At 42.6% G+C, this 15600-nt stretch overlaps 1 protein-coding gene across 1 annotated transcript in view; it reads left to right on the forward strand.

The window, feature by feature from the left end:
• The window catches only part of LOC145414105 (elongation factor Tu-like), a 216308-nt gene that overhangs the window by 155975 nt on the left and 44733 nt on the right, over nt 1-15600 (forward strand). Inside the window, exon 5 of the mRNA XM_080283664.1 lies at nt 10935-11083. Within this exon, the coding sequence (XP_080139790.1) occupies nt 10935-11083 (149 nt within the window). The remainder of the gene's footprint in view (nt 1-10934; nt 11084-15600) is intronic.

Genomic DNA, 15600 nt, shown 5'->3' on the forward strand with positions numbered 1-15600 from the left:
GCCACTCCAACATCCACTACCCTACCTTGTACCTCTTTTATTACCCCATCCATGTACAGATTGAACAACCATGGGGACATGACACATCCCTGTTTCAACCCAACTTTCAAAGAGAAAAATTCACTTAGTTCACCATCCACACGCACTGCAGCCTTCGCATCATCTTACATACTCTTCACAGCATTCAACAACTTCCCATCTACTCCATATATTCTTAACACTTTCCACAATCCTTGTCTATCCACCCTGTCATATGCTTTCTCCAAATCCTTGAAAGCCGCATACAACTTCTTTCCCTTCTCTAGAAACTTTTTCACTAAAGATCTAAGAATGAATATCTGATCTACACAACCTCTTCCCTTCCTAAAGCCTCCCTGTTCTTCTCCAACTAATTTCTCTGTTCTTTCTCTAACTCTGTCAATAAGTATCCTACCATACACTTTTCCTATTATACTAAGAAGACAAATGCCCCTATGATTACCACACACGTTTTTTTCCCCTTTTCCTTTGTACAAGGGAATAATTTTACCTGACTTCTAATCCTCCAGGACTCTACCTTCCTCCCAGGCCAATCTGCACATCTTCCACATCCATTCTACTACTATCTCTCACCCATGCTTCAGCATTTCACCACACACTCCATCAATTCCTGGGGCTTTCCCCGATTTAACTTTCTTCATTGCTTCCACAACTTCTGTCCTACTGATTTCTTCCTGTCTCCTCACCTCCCTCCTTCTCCCAGCCATTCCCCAGCCACTTATACTTGCATTACTTCCATCCTCTATGTTCAACAATTTCACAATAATATTTAGAATTTGGATTCATCACTTTGTTTGCCAGTGCAACAGTGCCTACTGGTATGTACCTCTTATGTGAAAAGTCTTTCAGTAATGATGCCATGAAACCTGCGAAGGTGAAAGGTCACTTTGAAAGAGCTCACTCTGATAAGGAAAACAAAATATCTTGATTATTTAAGGCACTGAAAGAAAATATAAAAAATCAACCAAATTTAAAGATATTTTTCAAAGCACCTGCCAGTGTTGATAATGACTTAAGGACTGAAGGCATCATACAGTATCTCCCTCACCATAGCAAAGACGGGCATATCACATACAGTTGGTGAGGAGATCATACTTCCAGCAATTAAAGAAGTGATTGAAACTGTATTGAAGAAAGACTCTCAGTCTGTCCTAAAATTCTGCCATTAAGTGCCAATACAGTGCAACGACAAATTGATGAGATGGACAATGATGTGGAAAAAACTTTGACATCTGAGCTTCAGCACTCCAAGTTTTCTCTCCAACTCAGTGAGTCAACTTCCAGTAGTTTAGATATTCTTATGGCCTATGTGAGGTATTACAGTCCAAGTCAAAAGTGAATTGTTGACAGACTTTTGTTTGCTAGGTATCTTAAAGCTGATGCAAAAGATGAGAGTTTTTCAGTTTTTGGAGGAGTATTTGGAAAAGCACAGTATACCCATCAGCAGTATTACTGTAGTGACTACTGATGGTGCACCAGTAGTGGCTACAGACAATTTGCCACATTACTCAAGGGAAAGGTACCTTATGCACCAACTGTCAACGGGTGATAGCTTGCAAAGACTTGTAGACTTATACAACGCAGCTGTGCAGTTCTTAACAAATGTAAACCCATCACTGTGTGAAGTGTTAAAAAAAATGTAAGAATTCGCTTTTCTATTTGGCAGACCTGCTGTTTATTCAAAATATAATGAAGTACAGAAACATCTGCAAGGTAAAGATGTTACGATTATTCAGATCAGGACGACCCTGTTAGGTTTCCAAGCCAAAATAGGCCTATTCAGAGCTTCATTGGCACTTAGAATATTCATTATTATTCAAATATATGGCAGTTGGAAGAACACTAAAACATTTCAGATAGTGACTTGGAGATATACACAACACTCCATGACAAATTAAGGGAAGACTATGCTTTGAGGACCTGGAGAAAACGCACGTGCCTGACTTGATTCTTACACTTTTTGATTTAAAAATAGAAAATGCAGACATTGACTTTCAACTACAGAAAGAACCTATAGAAATTACTGTAGACCTTGTAGCAAAAACATTGTTTAGAAGTAAAAGCTTCAGTGACTGTTGGAGCAATGTAAGTACTGTTGCTAAGTACCCCCAGCTTTGTGCATTGGTTGAGCCATTTTTACTTGTACAGTGTTCCCAAGTTCTTACATGTTTAAAGCTAGTTTTAGCCATGCAAATGCACTTCTAACAAAATAGAGGAACAGGCTGAACCTGGATGACTTACAACTAAAACCCACCAATTTCCAGTCATTAATTATATCAGCAGTTTCATTAAAAAATGTATGTTAAATCTTTTATTTTTCATATTTTAAATACAGTATCACCTTTTTTTTATGAAGTCACATTATTATTATTATTATCTGTCTATCTGTTTGTTTATTGCCAGACACCTTAATCCCATAAGGGGTGGCCACAAACAAATCTCCTCCATGTTGCCCTGTCCCCCGCCATTTCCCTGCCCTGCTCCCAGCCCACACACCCCTGTCTCATATACCCCTTCTCTCCATCGCTCCATCTCATCCTTGGCCTCCCCCTCCCTCTCCCCCCCTGCACCTCACTCACATACACTTTCCTTGTCAGTCTCTCACTCTCCATCCTCTCCACATGGCCAAACCACCTCCTAACGCTTCCAATCACATCCGCAACCACACCACAGCGCTCCTTCACTTCCTCATTTGTCAGTCTGTCTCTCCATGTGACTCCACCTGCTCCTTTCAAATAACTCATTTCCATTGCACTCACTATTGACTTCTGTCCCTCCAACAAGGTCCAGACTTCACTTCCATTCGTTAGAGTTGGTATCACAGTACTGTCATGTAGTAACTTTTTCACTTCCATGTTCACTTCCCTGTTTCTTATCACTGCTTTCAAGGAACCAGCAACCTTTCTTCCTTGTTGTACCCTTTCAAGCACTTCACCCTCTAAACTTCCATCCTTACTCATCATACTACCCAAGGACTTAAATGCACTTACATTTTCCATTTCCAACCTCACGGTACATTCACTGACTTCACCTCTCTGAAAGACCATCACTTTACTCTTCTCTACATTCACCTTTAGATTCCGTTTCATACACATTCTCCCAAACTCATCCACCAACCCTTGCAGCTCCCCTTCGTCTTCACTTAACAACACAGTATCATCTGCAAACAACAGTACTGGGAGGTTCCAGTCACTGCCCTCTCTCACTAGGGCCACTCCAACATCCACTGCCCTACCTTGTATCTCTTTTATAACCCCATCCATATACAGATTGAACAGCCATGGAGACATGACACATCCCTGTTTCAATCCAACCCTCAAATAGAAAAATTCACTACAGCCTTAGCACCCTCGTACGCACTCTTCACGGCATTCAACAACTTCCCATGTGTTCCATATATTCTTAATACTTTCCACAATCCTTGTCTATCCACCCTGTCATATGCCTTCTCCAAATCCACGAAGGCTGCATACAACGTCTTTCCCTTCTCTAAAACTTTTCCACAAAGATCTAAGAATGAATATCTGATCTGCACAACCGCTTCCCTTCCTAAAACCTCCCTGTTCTTCTCCAACTAATTCCTCTGTTATTTCATTAACTCTGTCAATAAATAACCTACCATATACTTTTCCTGTTACACTAAGAAGACAAATGCCCTTATGATTACCACATACTGTACTTCTTTTTTTTTCCTTTGTACAAGGGAATAATTATACCTGACTTCCAATCCTCCAGGACTCTGCCTTCCTCCCAGGCCAATCTGCACATCTTCCACATCCATTCTACTACTATCTCTCACCCATGCTTCAGCATTTCACCACACACTTCATCAATTCCTGGGTCTTTCCCCATTTTAACTTTCTTCATTGCTTCCACAACTTCCATCCTACTGGTTTCTTCCTCTCTTCTCACATCCCTCCGTCTCCCAGCCATTCCCCAGCCACTTACACTCGCATTTCTTTCATTCTGTATGTTCAACAGTTCCTTAAATTGTTTTCTCCATCTGCTCACTTTTTCTTCCTTCTCCACTAGTAATCTCTAGCATTTTTATCTTTCACTCCCCAACTAACTTCTTTGACACCCTGTCTAACTCTCTTTACCTCTTTCCAGAACATTTTCTTACATTCCTTCCAGTTTACACTCAAAATCCTTCCAAATTCCTCATCCACCCTCTTGTTACTCCCTCTTACTAATCTTTTCACCCCTCACTTCCTTCTACATATAACTCTGTCTTCTGTCCCTCAACTTCTTCCACACCCCTGTTTCTCATCCACTCACTATATGCTTTCTTCTTTTGTATCGCAGCCTCTCTCACCTCTTCATACCACCACGCTGTTCCCTGCACCCCTTTTTGTCTTCTCTTCACCCCATACACCATCGTACATGCTGCACAGATTTCATCTGTGAATATTTTGCACACATCTTCCACGTCCCCCGTCTGCTCCAATCCATATTTACCCAATCGCTCCTCCACTTCCCTCTTATATTCTGCCTTTTTTCCATCCTCTTGTAACCTTTCCTTTCTCCTTGTATGAACTGCTTCCTCCTGTCCTTCCCTTCTTCTATTTATCCATTTCATTTGGACCTTGATTCTGACCACCACCACAGAAAATCCACTCCCCCAACCTCTATATACTCAAGCATCCATTACACACCTCATCCTGTCATCTATACTCACATAATCAGTCATTGCCTTCTGTTCATTCAGTTGACCACCCACCCTTCTCATCAGTTGCCATGTATACCTGTCGATCATTTTGTATTGAAGAGGGTATTGGCTATCACTAACCCCCTCCTGGCACAAATGTCCACTAAAGCACTGCCATTCTCATCCCTTTCTGCAGGCACACTCCACTCACCAACTACTCCATCCATCTTCACATTCCCTACTTTTCCATTCATATCTCCAATCAAAAACACTCTCATTCCTTTCACACTTTTCCATGCACGCCTCCACATTTGTCCAGAACTCTTCTCTCACTCTGCTTGCATGCACGCTCCTGCATTGGCTCATACATGTACACAATTGCCCACATTTGTAGTCCAGCTTATTTATTATTATTATTATTATTATTATTATTATTATTATTATTATTATTATATTATCATCACCATTCATAATCTATCTATCTATTGCCTGACGCCTCAATCCCGTTTGGGGTGGCCACAAACAAATCGCCTCCAAGTCGCCCTGTCCCCCGCCATTTCACTGCCCTGCTCCCAACTCACCCCCCCCTCTCATATACCTCTCCACCCCATCCCTCCATCTCATCCTCGGTCTCCCCCTCCCTCTTCCACCCTCCACCTCACTCACATACACTCTCTTTGTCAGTCTTTCACCCTCCATCCTCTCCACATGGCCAAACCACCTCAGTGTGTTCCTCACAACGCTTCCTATCACATCCACATCCACACCACAACGTTCCTTTATATCCTCATTCGTCAGCCATTCATAATACTGTTAGTTAATTAAAGTATCTATCTATCTATTGCCCGATGCCTTAATCCCATAAGGGATGGCCACAAACATATCGCCTCCATGTCACCCTGTCCTCTGCCATTTCACTGCCCTCCTCCCAGCTCACTCCTGCCTCTCTCATATACCTCTCCACTCCATCCTTCCATCTCATCCTCAGCCACCACCCCCCTCTCTACCTCACTCACATACACTCTCCTTATTACTCTGTTGCTCTCCATCCTCTCCACGTGGCCAAACCACCTCAGTGTATTTCTCCAAATGCTTTCTATCACATCCACATCCACACCACATTGCTCCTTCTTTTCTTCATTTGTCAGTCTGTCTCTCCCTGTAACTTGTTCCTTTCAAATAACTCATTTCCAATGCCCTCACTCTTGACTTGTGTCCTTCCAACAGGGTCCAAGCTTCAATTCCATACATTTTTACTTCTATGCTCACTTCCCCATTTCTTATCATTACTCTCAAAGAACCAGCAATCTTTCTTCCTTGTTATACTCTTTCAAACACTTCATCCTCCAAACTTTCATCCTTACTCATCACACTACCCAAGTACTTAAATACACTCTTCCTCCAAACTTTCGTATAATAAATGCTTGGGGGATGATGAACATTCTGAAACTGGAGGAAGGGGTCAGTGAGCTGAAGAGTTTGGGGACTGAACTAGATCAAACATTTCTTGTCCCACGATGCTTACTCCAACATAATTGCCCCAGCCTCTCCCTTGGCCAAGGTTAGGATTTAGGCACTTCATCATAGCAGTTTTGAAGATTGGCTCCAAGTCCAGCTTTATACTACAGCTGACACAACTATATTCACATTCTGATATGGCAGCCTCTCAGGGACCCATGTATGTGCAGTTTTACTATAGGGTGGAACAACAGCTTGTAAACCATGAAGCCTGCACTGCCCAGTGCTGTAGGAGCAAACATAGTTAGCTCTGAAGGTCTATGAATTAAGGGACCTATCACCCCTATCCTCCCTCAGCAAGTGTCTCCAGGTAACAGCAACAGCAAGACCACTGTAACAGTGTTCAAATGAGTGATAGTGACACCCCCCCCCCCCACCTTTTCAGCAAAAGTACATTCTTGGCTCAAAAGTCAGTTTTGGCTAGGAATGTGTATGTTGGTTGTCCTATGGTATGTCACTTCCAACCCACTACTACCATTGAATGTCTAAGATACCCCTGGGATATGAGAATGACAGCTTCAGTCTGCTGGCCTACAAAGATACAACCATCAAAGAGGTGGTTAGTAACTGTACTGTGCAGCATATAAGGTCCAGGTGCTGGTGGTAGAGTGTTAAGAATGCTGACTTTGAACATTGTGGCTGGCATCCTACTTTTAGACAGACTATGACTTAGGCAGCTACTAACAGAGGGTAACCCCATGTTCCCCAGAAGGAAACTGTGCCTCTCTTCTCACACTGCTTCTCTTGGTCAGTCCCAGTAAAATTGGTAGAGCTACAACAATAGTGGGTTAGTGACAGTGTCATCAAACTGTGCAGTACTTGTGTGATACTCTTCAATCGGTAAAGAGTGTCAGTGACAGTGTCATCAAACTGCATGACTTTTATGATGATGCTCAGTCAGTAAAGAATCTCTTTACCAGATGGCATACCTCTGTCCCACCTTTTCTTAGGAAAAGGAGGGCTATAAGGCCAGGGTGTCAGATGACTTGGCACTCCATTATGAATTTCATATCTTTATAATTTCTAGTGTTCATAGCTAACTAGTGCAAAGAGAATATGTTATATGACATAACACAAGTTCTGGTTAGCAGAACCTTGCAGATTACATCACTGTCTGTCTCCAAAATAACTTGCTCACCAGAGAGTAGTGCTGACACTGTCTCTGTCAATGCGTATGGTGTTTTTGGCCTCCTCACTTTCCTATCCTGCCATCTGTCTTGAGTACTCTTCCTATGGTGCCACCAAAAGGAGAGCATAGAGAGTAAAAAAATAGCTTTTTGCATGTCCAGAGAGACATATTTCATCTGTAGCAAGCAAGTGTTGGAGGTACAGTACCTGGTTTTCTGGTCCTTCGCAACTGAGTGAGGCCACACAAAGAATAATAGCAGTACCTCCACAGGGAACTGTGGCAAAATGTGGAGCCTGGCAGAGTCCTGTAAGCAGAGACATGGGAAACTGACCAGTTATTCTTTTTGAAAGAATGGATCATGGATGACATTGGAGGAAGGTTATTATGCCATGTGAGACATTATTATTGGACACAAGCAGTTGTGCACCAGCTCCTCAGCTCATTGAATTTTGAATGATTCCTTCAATCACCATGTGTAATGCATATATGATTTTGTGAGCAGCTGAGTGCCACTTGTTAGGATGCCTCTCAAAGTTGCTCACTATGAGTGATCAATAGAGAAAGAGAGAGAGAGTGAGAATATCTATATATCTATCTATTGCCAGACGCCTCAATCCCGTTTGGGGTGGCCACAAACAAAACGCCTCCACGTCGCCCTGTCCCCCGCCATTTCACTGTCCTGCTCCCAACTCACATCCCCCTCTCTCATATACCTCTCCACCCCATCCCTCCATCTCATCCTCGGCCTCCCCCTCCCTCTTCCCCCCTCCACCTCACTCACATACACTCTCTTCGTCAGTCTTTCACCCTCCATCCTCTCCACATGGCCAAACCACCACAGTGTGTTCCTCATAACGCTTCCTATCACATCCACATCCACACCACAACGCTCCTTTATATCCTCATTCGTCAGCCTGTCTCTCCATGTGACTCCACAGGCTCCTCTTAAATAACTCATATATATATATATATATATATATATATTTGTACAGTATATATTTTCATACATCTGTTTTATTTTTATTGTTTTACTGCAGGCTTAGTGTTTACTGTTGGGAAAATGCCCTTAAACTCAGTCTAATCACTACTTCCTTCCTTCATTAACAAAAAGTTTGTGGGTAGACACTTACAGTACCTTGAAATATTACTTGTTGTTTTTGTTGATCAAACCCACACTGGCTGAGCAGACCCATCAACCACAGGCAAGCAACTGCCCCTCCAGGACTGTCCCTTGGTATGAACTGATGTTCCCTTGTGGTTGACAGTGCCTCACCACAGCAAGGTGCAGGGTAAAGTGTGGAGGTTTGGTTCCTGGGTGGATGCTGGATTTGCATCTTTCCACCCAGTTAGCAGGGGTACCATAGCAGGGTCCACTTTATCCTGTAATCTGGCTCTATGGTTGCCACCCAGTGTTGTAAATGGTTTTCCAGGTTAGAGGAAGCCATTAGACTTGTCACTCAGTATAGTGCCAGCTGAAGTGGAAAGAAGAGTAATAAAATGTGGCAGGAACAAAGGGAAAAGTAGGAAGAGAGGAGAGCAGACACAGAAATACAGCAGAATGATAAAGGTTAAGGAAGAAAGTAGGCAATATTACATCATGTGAGTGGATGATAATCGCCACTGCTTACCAATGTGGAAATGCCAGTGATGCACAGAAACTGTGGCTGTGGTACATGTTTTTTCAGTCTTTATAGTGATAGCTCATGGGACTCAAAAGCAGTTGATAAGGCTTGTATTGGAGCATTCATTGTGACAACTGAGCTGTGTTGGTGGTAGGTGGTGGTGTCCTTCATACAGTTGTTTGATGTTGTGCTGTTTATTTCATCCTTGTCCTTTATCATTCTGCTTCTATATCTGCCCTCCCTTCTGTTTCTCACCTTCTTCCTGTCACTTTTTATAACTCTTCTCTCCACTTAAGGTTGCTCTACACTGAGTGACAAAGCTAGTGGTTTCCTGTATCTCAGGAAACTACAGTGGTGCCCCTGTTAACTGGGTGGAGCAATGCAAATGCAGCATTCATCTGGAACCAAACCTCCACACCCACAAGGGAATATCAGATCATTGCATGGGGTGGCCTTGTTGGGGTGGTTACTTGTCTGCGGGTGATGGTTCTGCTCAGCCAGACAGACAAGGGTTAATCGTCAACAACAACAACAAGTTGAGCTGTGTTGTAACAACAACTGCAATGTATTTGTGATGTCATTATTCATTATAATTATACAACAGAATGCCATAACCTTTCACTGGTGCAAGCTCCATCCTTGTGACATGGTTGCTTATTGACCTGTCGTTTTCGTTTTCGTTTTTAAAGGCTCCAACATGCTTGCATGTGTTGGCCTTGGTCACCTAATGGCGGCTCTCCAGGCTGCACGATCCATTGCAGCCTCCCTGTTCAGTCCCTTAACCCTAAGGTCACACTTAATGACCTCGTCCCATGTCTTTCTCGGTCTACCCCTCATAACCCCACCCCCAATATCAACACTTCTCACCTTCCTCACCCAATTATCATCCCCCATCCTCTCCACATGTCCAAACCACCTCAATCTACCTCTCCTCATCACAACACCAATACACTCCAGTCCCATCCTACCTCTCAACTCTTCCATTGTAAACCCAGCCCCTCCAGGCCTTGGACGAAGGGACGCACTGCACATCCACCTAATCATTGTCATTTCTGTACGTCTGAGCCGGCGAATGTTTTTTAAAATTTATTTTGTATAGGAAATATATCATACCATGCTTTGACTTGTGGCAGCTCCATGCTGCGTTCACTCCTCGAGCACTGGTTAGACTTACGTATTTGAGGGTGCCTTGGAATATTTATTTTTTTATTTTTTATTTTTTTTCTGATAATGGTACAGTATCAGATACACCATTGGATGGAGATGTGGAGCTTGTTCCTCATATTGATAGTGATATACATACTGTACATGATATGATCTCTTTGGATGGTTATGATGCCGATTATGGTCCTGAAAATGATTGATATTTCTGGAAGAGATAAGTAGAGTACGGTAATGATCTTAGTATTAAATGGGTCAACGTTGGCTGTGTCAAGATATGCGACTGTATATATAAAAATTCGTAACAGTGTGAAGAGTATTGATATGGCAGTAATTTTAACATTATCCACCACACTGTGGGAAAAGTGGGATCCAAGTAAGTATGGTAGAGGAATTGTGTGCTTACATTTGGAGGATGGCTTGGTTAGCAAGAGGTTAATGTTGGGTTGGCACTGGTGGCTTAGCATCACTGGTAGCAGACCACTTTAGAGGTGAATTCCACCAGGTTGTTGATGGTGCTTGTTTTAGGAGGAGGGGGAGGGGGGGAGATGGAATTCTCATAGTAATAGTATGGGGATGCTGCCCCATCAGTGTCCAGCAGGTGAACACTGTCATGAAAAATGACAAAGAATAATACAGATACTGTAGTTATTATTCTATTTAGAGATAAGAATCAGTTATTATTCTGTTTAGAGATAAGAATACATACTTGAAGTGATAAGTTTGTAAATCAAATTGAGATTAAATACTAAATTATTACTGTATCATCTGTTAGGTTTGTCTCTTTTATTCAGCATTTTGTTCTTAATTTTGTAAGGTTTGAAGCGACAATGTACCTGCTGAGAGGAGAAGAAGGTGGACGAACTAGACCCATCACTTCAGCGTATATGCAACAGCTGTTTAGTCAGACATGGAATGTGGCTTGTCGCATAGACCTACCGTCAGATGTGCAGATGATGATGCCTGGTATGTGCTAAGAAAAATTAACATTATGCAGATTCTTAACAAATGAATATTTTACAACTTCATGTTATATGAAAATAAATTTCAGTAGGCTTGCTTGTTTTATAGGTTTGTTGCCAGTTGAGTTGTGCACTGTATTAGTGGCACACTACATTAGAACACTGCATCTTTTTTTTTTCTTTTTTCCTTTTTTTTTTTAATGCAAGGAAGAAGGAGCCAAAGGCCAGAATCCTACAAGAGTGTTTTCTCCATGAAAAAACAGAAACAATATAACCTAGAGGCAAATTCAAGATCTGCAGAGTATTGTGAGCTAGATGCATTGTGGCTTCTGAAATCATGGAAACTTGTTAATAATTCAAGGGAAAAATAGAACAGACACTCAGTTTTCTCTCCTTGATCCATTTCCACCCCTCTGACACAAATTTTAATCCATACAGCACAAAGAGGCAGTTTAATTACAATTATTTTCCATGCACTTCTCTCATGGAAGAACAGGTATTGCATAAGGTAAACTCATTGTACCGAGGAGTCTCTTCTGAGCTGGATTAAGTTGTTTGGTGATAGCCAGAATAAAGTAGCCGTGACAGTTGGCTCAGCACCTGTGTTGCCTAACTATACGGGTAGTGTTAGCCAGAGGTATGGAAAAAGTTGAGAGGCTGAAGAGAGAGTTATATGTAGAGAGAAAGAGAGAGGTGAAAAGAATAGTAAGAGAGAGTAAGAAGAGAGTGGATGAGGCATTTGGAAGGAATTTGAGTGTAAAGTGGAGGGACTGTAAGAAAATGTTCTGGAAAGAGGTGAAGAGAGTAAGACAGGGTGGAAGTGAGGTTAGCAGGGGAGTGAAAGATAAAACTGGTAGATTACTAGTGGAGAAGGGAGAAAAAGTGAGCAGATGGAGAGAACACTTTAAGGAATTGTTGAACATACAGGATAGAAGTAATGCGAGTATAAGTGGCTGGAGAATGGCTGGGAGAAGGAGGGAGGTGAGAAGACAGGAAGAAATCAGTAGGATAGAAGTTGTGGAAGCAATGAATAAAGTTACATTGGGGAAAGCCCCAGGAATTGATGGAGTGTGTGGTGAAATGCTGAAGCATGGAGGAGAGATAGTAGTAGAATGGATGTGGAAGATGTGCAGATTGGCCTGGGAGGAAGGTAGAGTCCTGGAGGATTGGAAGTCAGGTACTGTTTAATTATTCAAAAGGAAAAGGGGAAAAAGAAGTGTGTGGTAATCATAGGGGCATTTGTCTTCTTAGTATAGTAGGAAAAGTGTATGGTAGGATACTTATTGACAGAGTTAGAGAAAGAACAGAGAAAGTAGTTGGAGAAAAACAGGGAGGCTTTAGGAAGGGAAGAGATTGTTTAGATCAGATATTCATTCTTAGATCTTTAGTGGAAAAGTTTCTAGAGAAGGGAAAGAAGTTGTATGCGGCTTTCATGGATTTGGAGAAAGCATATGACAGGGTGGATAGACAAGGATTGTGGAAAGTATTAAGAATATATGGAGTAGATGGGAAGTTATTGAATGCTGTGAAGAGTATGTATGATGGTGCTAAGGCTTCAGTGCGTGTGGATGGTGAACTAAGTGAATTTATCTCTTTGAAAATTGGGTTGAAACAGGGATGTGTCATGTCTCCATGGTTGTTCAATCTGTACATGGATGGGGTAATAAAAGAGGTACAAGGTAGGGTAGTGGATGTTGGAGTGGCCCTGGTGAGAGAGGATAGTGTTTGGAAACTCCCTGTACTGTTGTTTGCAGATGATACTATGTTGTTGAGTGAAGACGAAGGGGAGCTGCAAGGCTTGGTGGATGAGTTTGGGAGAATGTGTAAGAAACGGAATCTAAAGGTGAATGTAGGGAAGAGTAAAGTGATGGTGTTTGAGAGAGGTGAAGTCAGTGAATGTACAGCGAGGTTGGATGGTGAGGAATTGGAAAATGTGAGTACGTTTAAGTACTTGGGTAGTGTGATGAGTAAGGATGGAGGTTTGGAGGGTGAAGTGCTTGAAAGGGTACAGCAGGAAAGGAAGGTTGCTGGTTCCTTGAAAGCAGTGATAAGAAAAAGGGAAGTGAGCATGGAAGTGAAAAAGTTACTACATGACAGTATTGTGATACCAACTCTAACGTATGGAAGTGAAGCTTGGACGTTGTTGGAAGGACACAAGTCAAGAGTGAAAGCAGTGGAAATGAGTTATTTAAGAGGAGCCTGTGGAGTCACATGGAGAGACAGGCTGACGAATGAGGATATAAAGGAGCGTTGTGGTGTGGATGTGGATGTGATAGGAAGCGTTATGAGGAACACACTGAGGTGGTTTGGCCATGTGGAGAGGATGGAGGGTGAAAGACTGACGAAGAGAGTGTATGTGAGTGAGGTGGAGGGGGGAAGAGGGAGGGGGAGGCCGAGGATGAGATGGAGGGATGGGGTGGAGAGGTATATGAGAGAGGGGGGTGTGAGTTGGGAGCAGGGCAGTGAAACGGCGGGGGACAGGGCGACTTGGAGGTGATTTGTTTGTGGCCACCCCAAACGGGATTGAGGTGTCTGGCAATAGATAGATAGATAGACATGAATATTCATAAAACAACATGAAAAAACATACATTCTTTGTTTTGTGCATCGGTGTATACAATTAAACAATAATCTGGTATTGAATGATACACGACAAGAACAGTAACAATGACGTATAATACGCTAGGCGGGGGGGGGGGGGGGACTTGTAAGCAGATGGCATACTGTGGGGGTGGGATGGGGAGAGGCCTGGAGAGGTGGTACAGGGGTATAGAGGTGGGAGACAGACACCACAAGACAAAGAGGACAGGCAGAGAGGGAGTGCAGGGGTGTGGAGGGTGGGTAGGAGGGATATAACCCTCCCCAGGGAGACAGGGAAAAGGGAAACGGGAGGGAACCACGGTGGCATGATGGAGGATGGTGGGGGAAGGAGGGAGCAGGAGGCGGTCAGAGGCGAGGGAACAATTGTACTGGGGCAGAGGAAGGCAGCAAGAGGGCTATGGGGGAATGCCCCCCCCCTCCCCCCCACGATGGATACGGGCCCGGATCCTCCCTCCTCCCTACTCGGGACTTAGTTCTCATATATTTGTATCGATGTATGTCACAGTTGGGCCAAAACCTAGTGTCCGCAGTTTTTCCAAAAAGCCCCTCTATCGATCACACTCGGTATTGTGCATAATCCCGAAAAAGGATCGTTTGATCCCATTAGCACTTTAGGGGTTAAACTTCCTCCATTTTCCCCATCCTGGCTGAAGCAGAAGCCACGACTAAAATGTCGAATTGTATTGTGTTTGTGAATACAGTGGAGTCTCTTTTATCCGAAAATCATGGGACTTTCAAAGCTTCGTTTAATCAATTTTTTCGGATAAAAGATACTGTAATAATATGTAGGATTCATGGGAACAGTATTGGACTCGCCCATCCCCCATTTGTGGTGTCGTCTAGCCCACCACCACCACCAGCACCCCAAAAGCCACTCAACCATCACCAAAACACTTAATACACTCTAGTAACTACATATGTAACTGCATTTTTGTATCTGTAATAGAAACTGTTAGCTTAAATAAATCTTCACTTAAATAATCTTAAACATTCACCGAAACAATTGCGTAATTCACTGTAAGCAATTCGAACAAATAAAGTCTTAAACCTAATTGTTTTTTCATATTTTCTGTTTCCTTATTCAATCATTTCCACATCATCCACATCATCTCCCACATCATCCAAATCTTCCGAGGTGGTGGATGCAGGTGAGGGAGTGGGCAGCTTGCAACCGTATACTGAACGCTAGTGGCGCGAAACAATCTCGCTGTGTTTGAATTTTCGGATAGATTTAAGATTTTTGCCGTTAAGTAAAATGAGAACATTTTAGTAAAACTTACGGTTAATGGCATATTACAGTTAAAAGAATTTCGGATAAAAGAGACTCCACTGTACATTGTGAAGTGATTGTGTCTGAGGAACATACATATAGTGTCTGTAAAGCATTGGGCAGGAGTTGTGGTTGCTATAGTGGGGTTTGCTACTCTGCATCACCCTGCCCCAATGATGAGAGTATTTTATCTATATCATGAAGCAAGTATTTATATTGTGTGATAGATACAGTGCCTGGAATCATTGTATTGGTGATATGTAGCATATGGTTCAGTGTGAAATATATGTCCATAGAGAAATACAGTAATCCCTTTAAGACCTGGATGCCCAAGTCCCGGACATTTTGGACTCGGGTCCGTGGACACAAAAAAAAAAAAAAAAAAAAAAAAAAAAAAAAAAAAGATGTTTCCAATGTTCATCCCTGCTTTGAATTTGCCACATCGTGATGAACAGCTGTGTTCTCGCTCGTAGTAGAGGCACCCCTGCATCTTCCCCTCTCCAGTTCCCGCCTAACTACCATTGTGACTACACGCTCATCGCCATGCTGCCCTACTTGCACTTTTTTGTGAATAAACAGTGAATAAATTGCAATACCTCATCACTAGACTGCATGGGAATTTACAGTATTGTGCATTGTTAAGAAATTAG

The sequence above is a fragment of the Coenobita brevimanus genome, chromosome 98, assembly GCF_032717465.1.
Source record: "Coenobita brevimanus isolate Jiangsu-jjx chromosome 98, ASM3271746v2, whole genome shotgun sequence".
NCBI classification, from domain to species: Eukaryota; Metazoa; Arthropoda; class Malacostraca; order Decapoda; family Coenobitidae; genus Coenobita; species Coenobita brevimanus.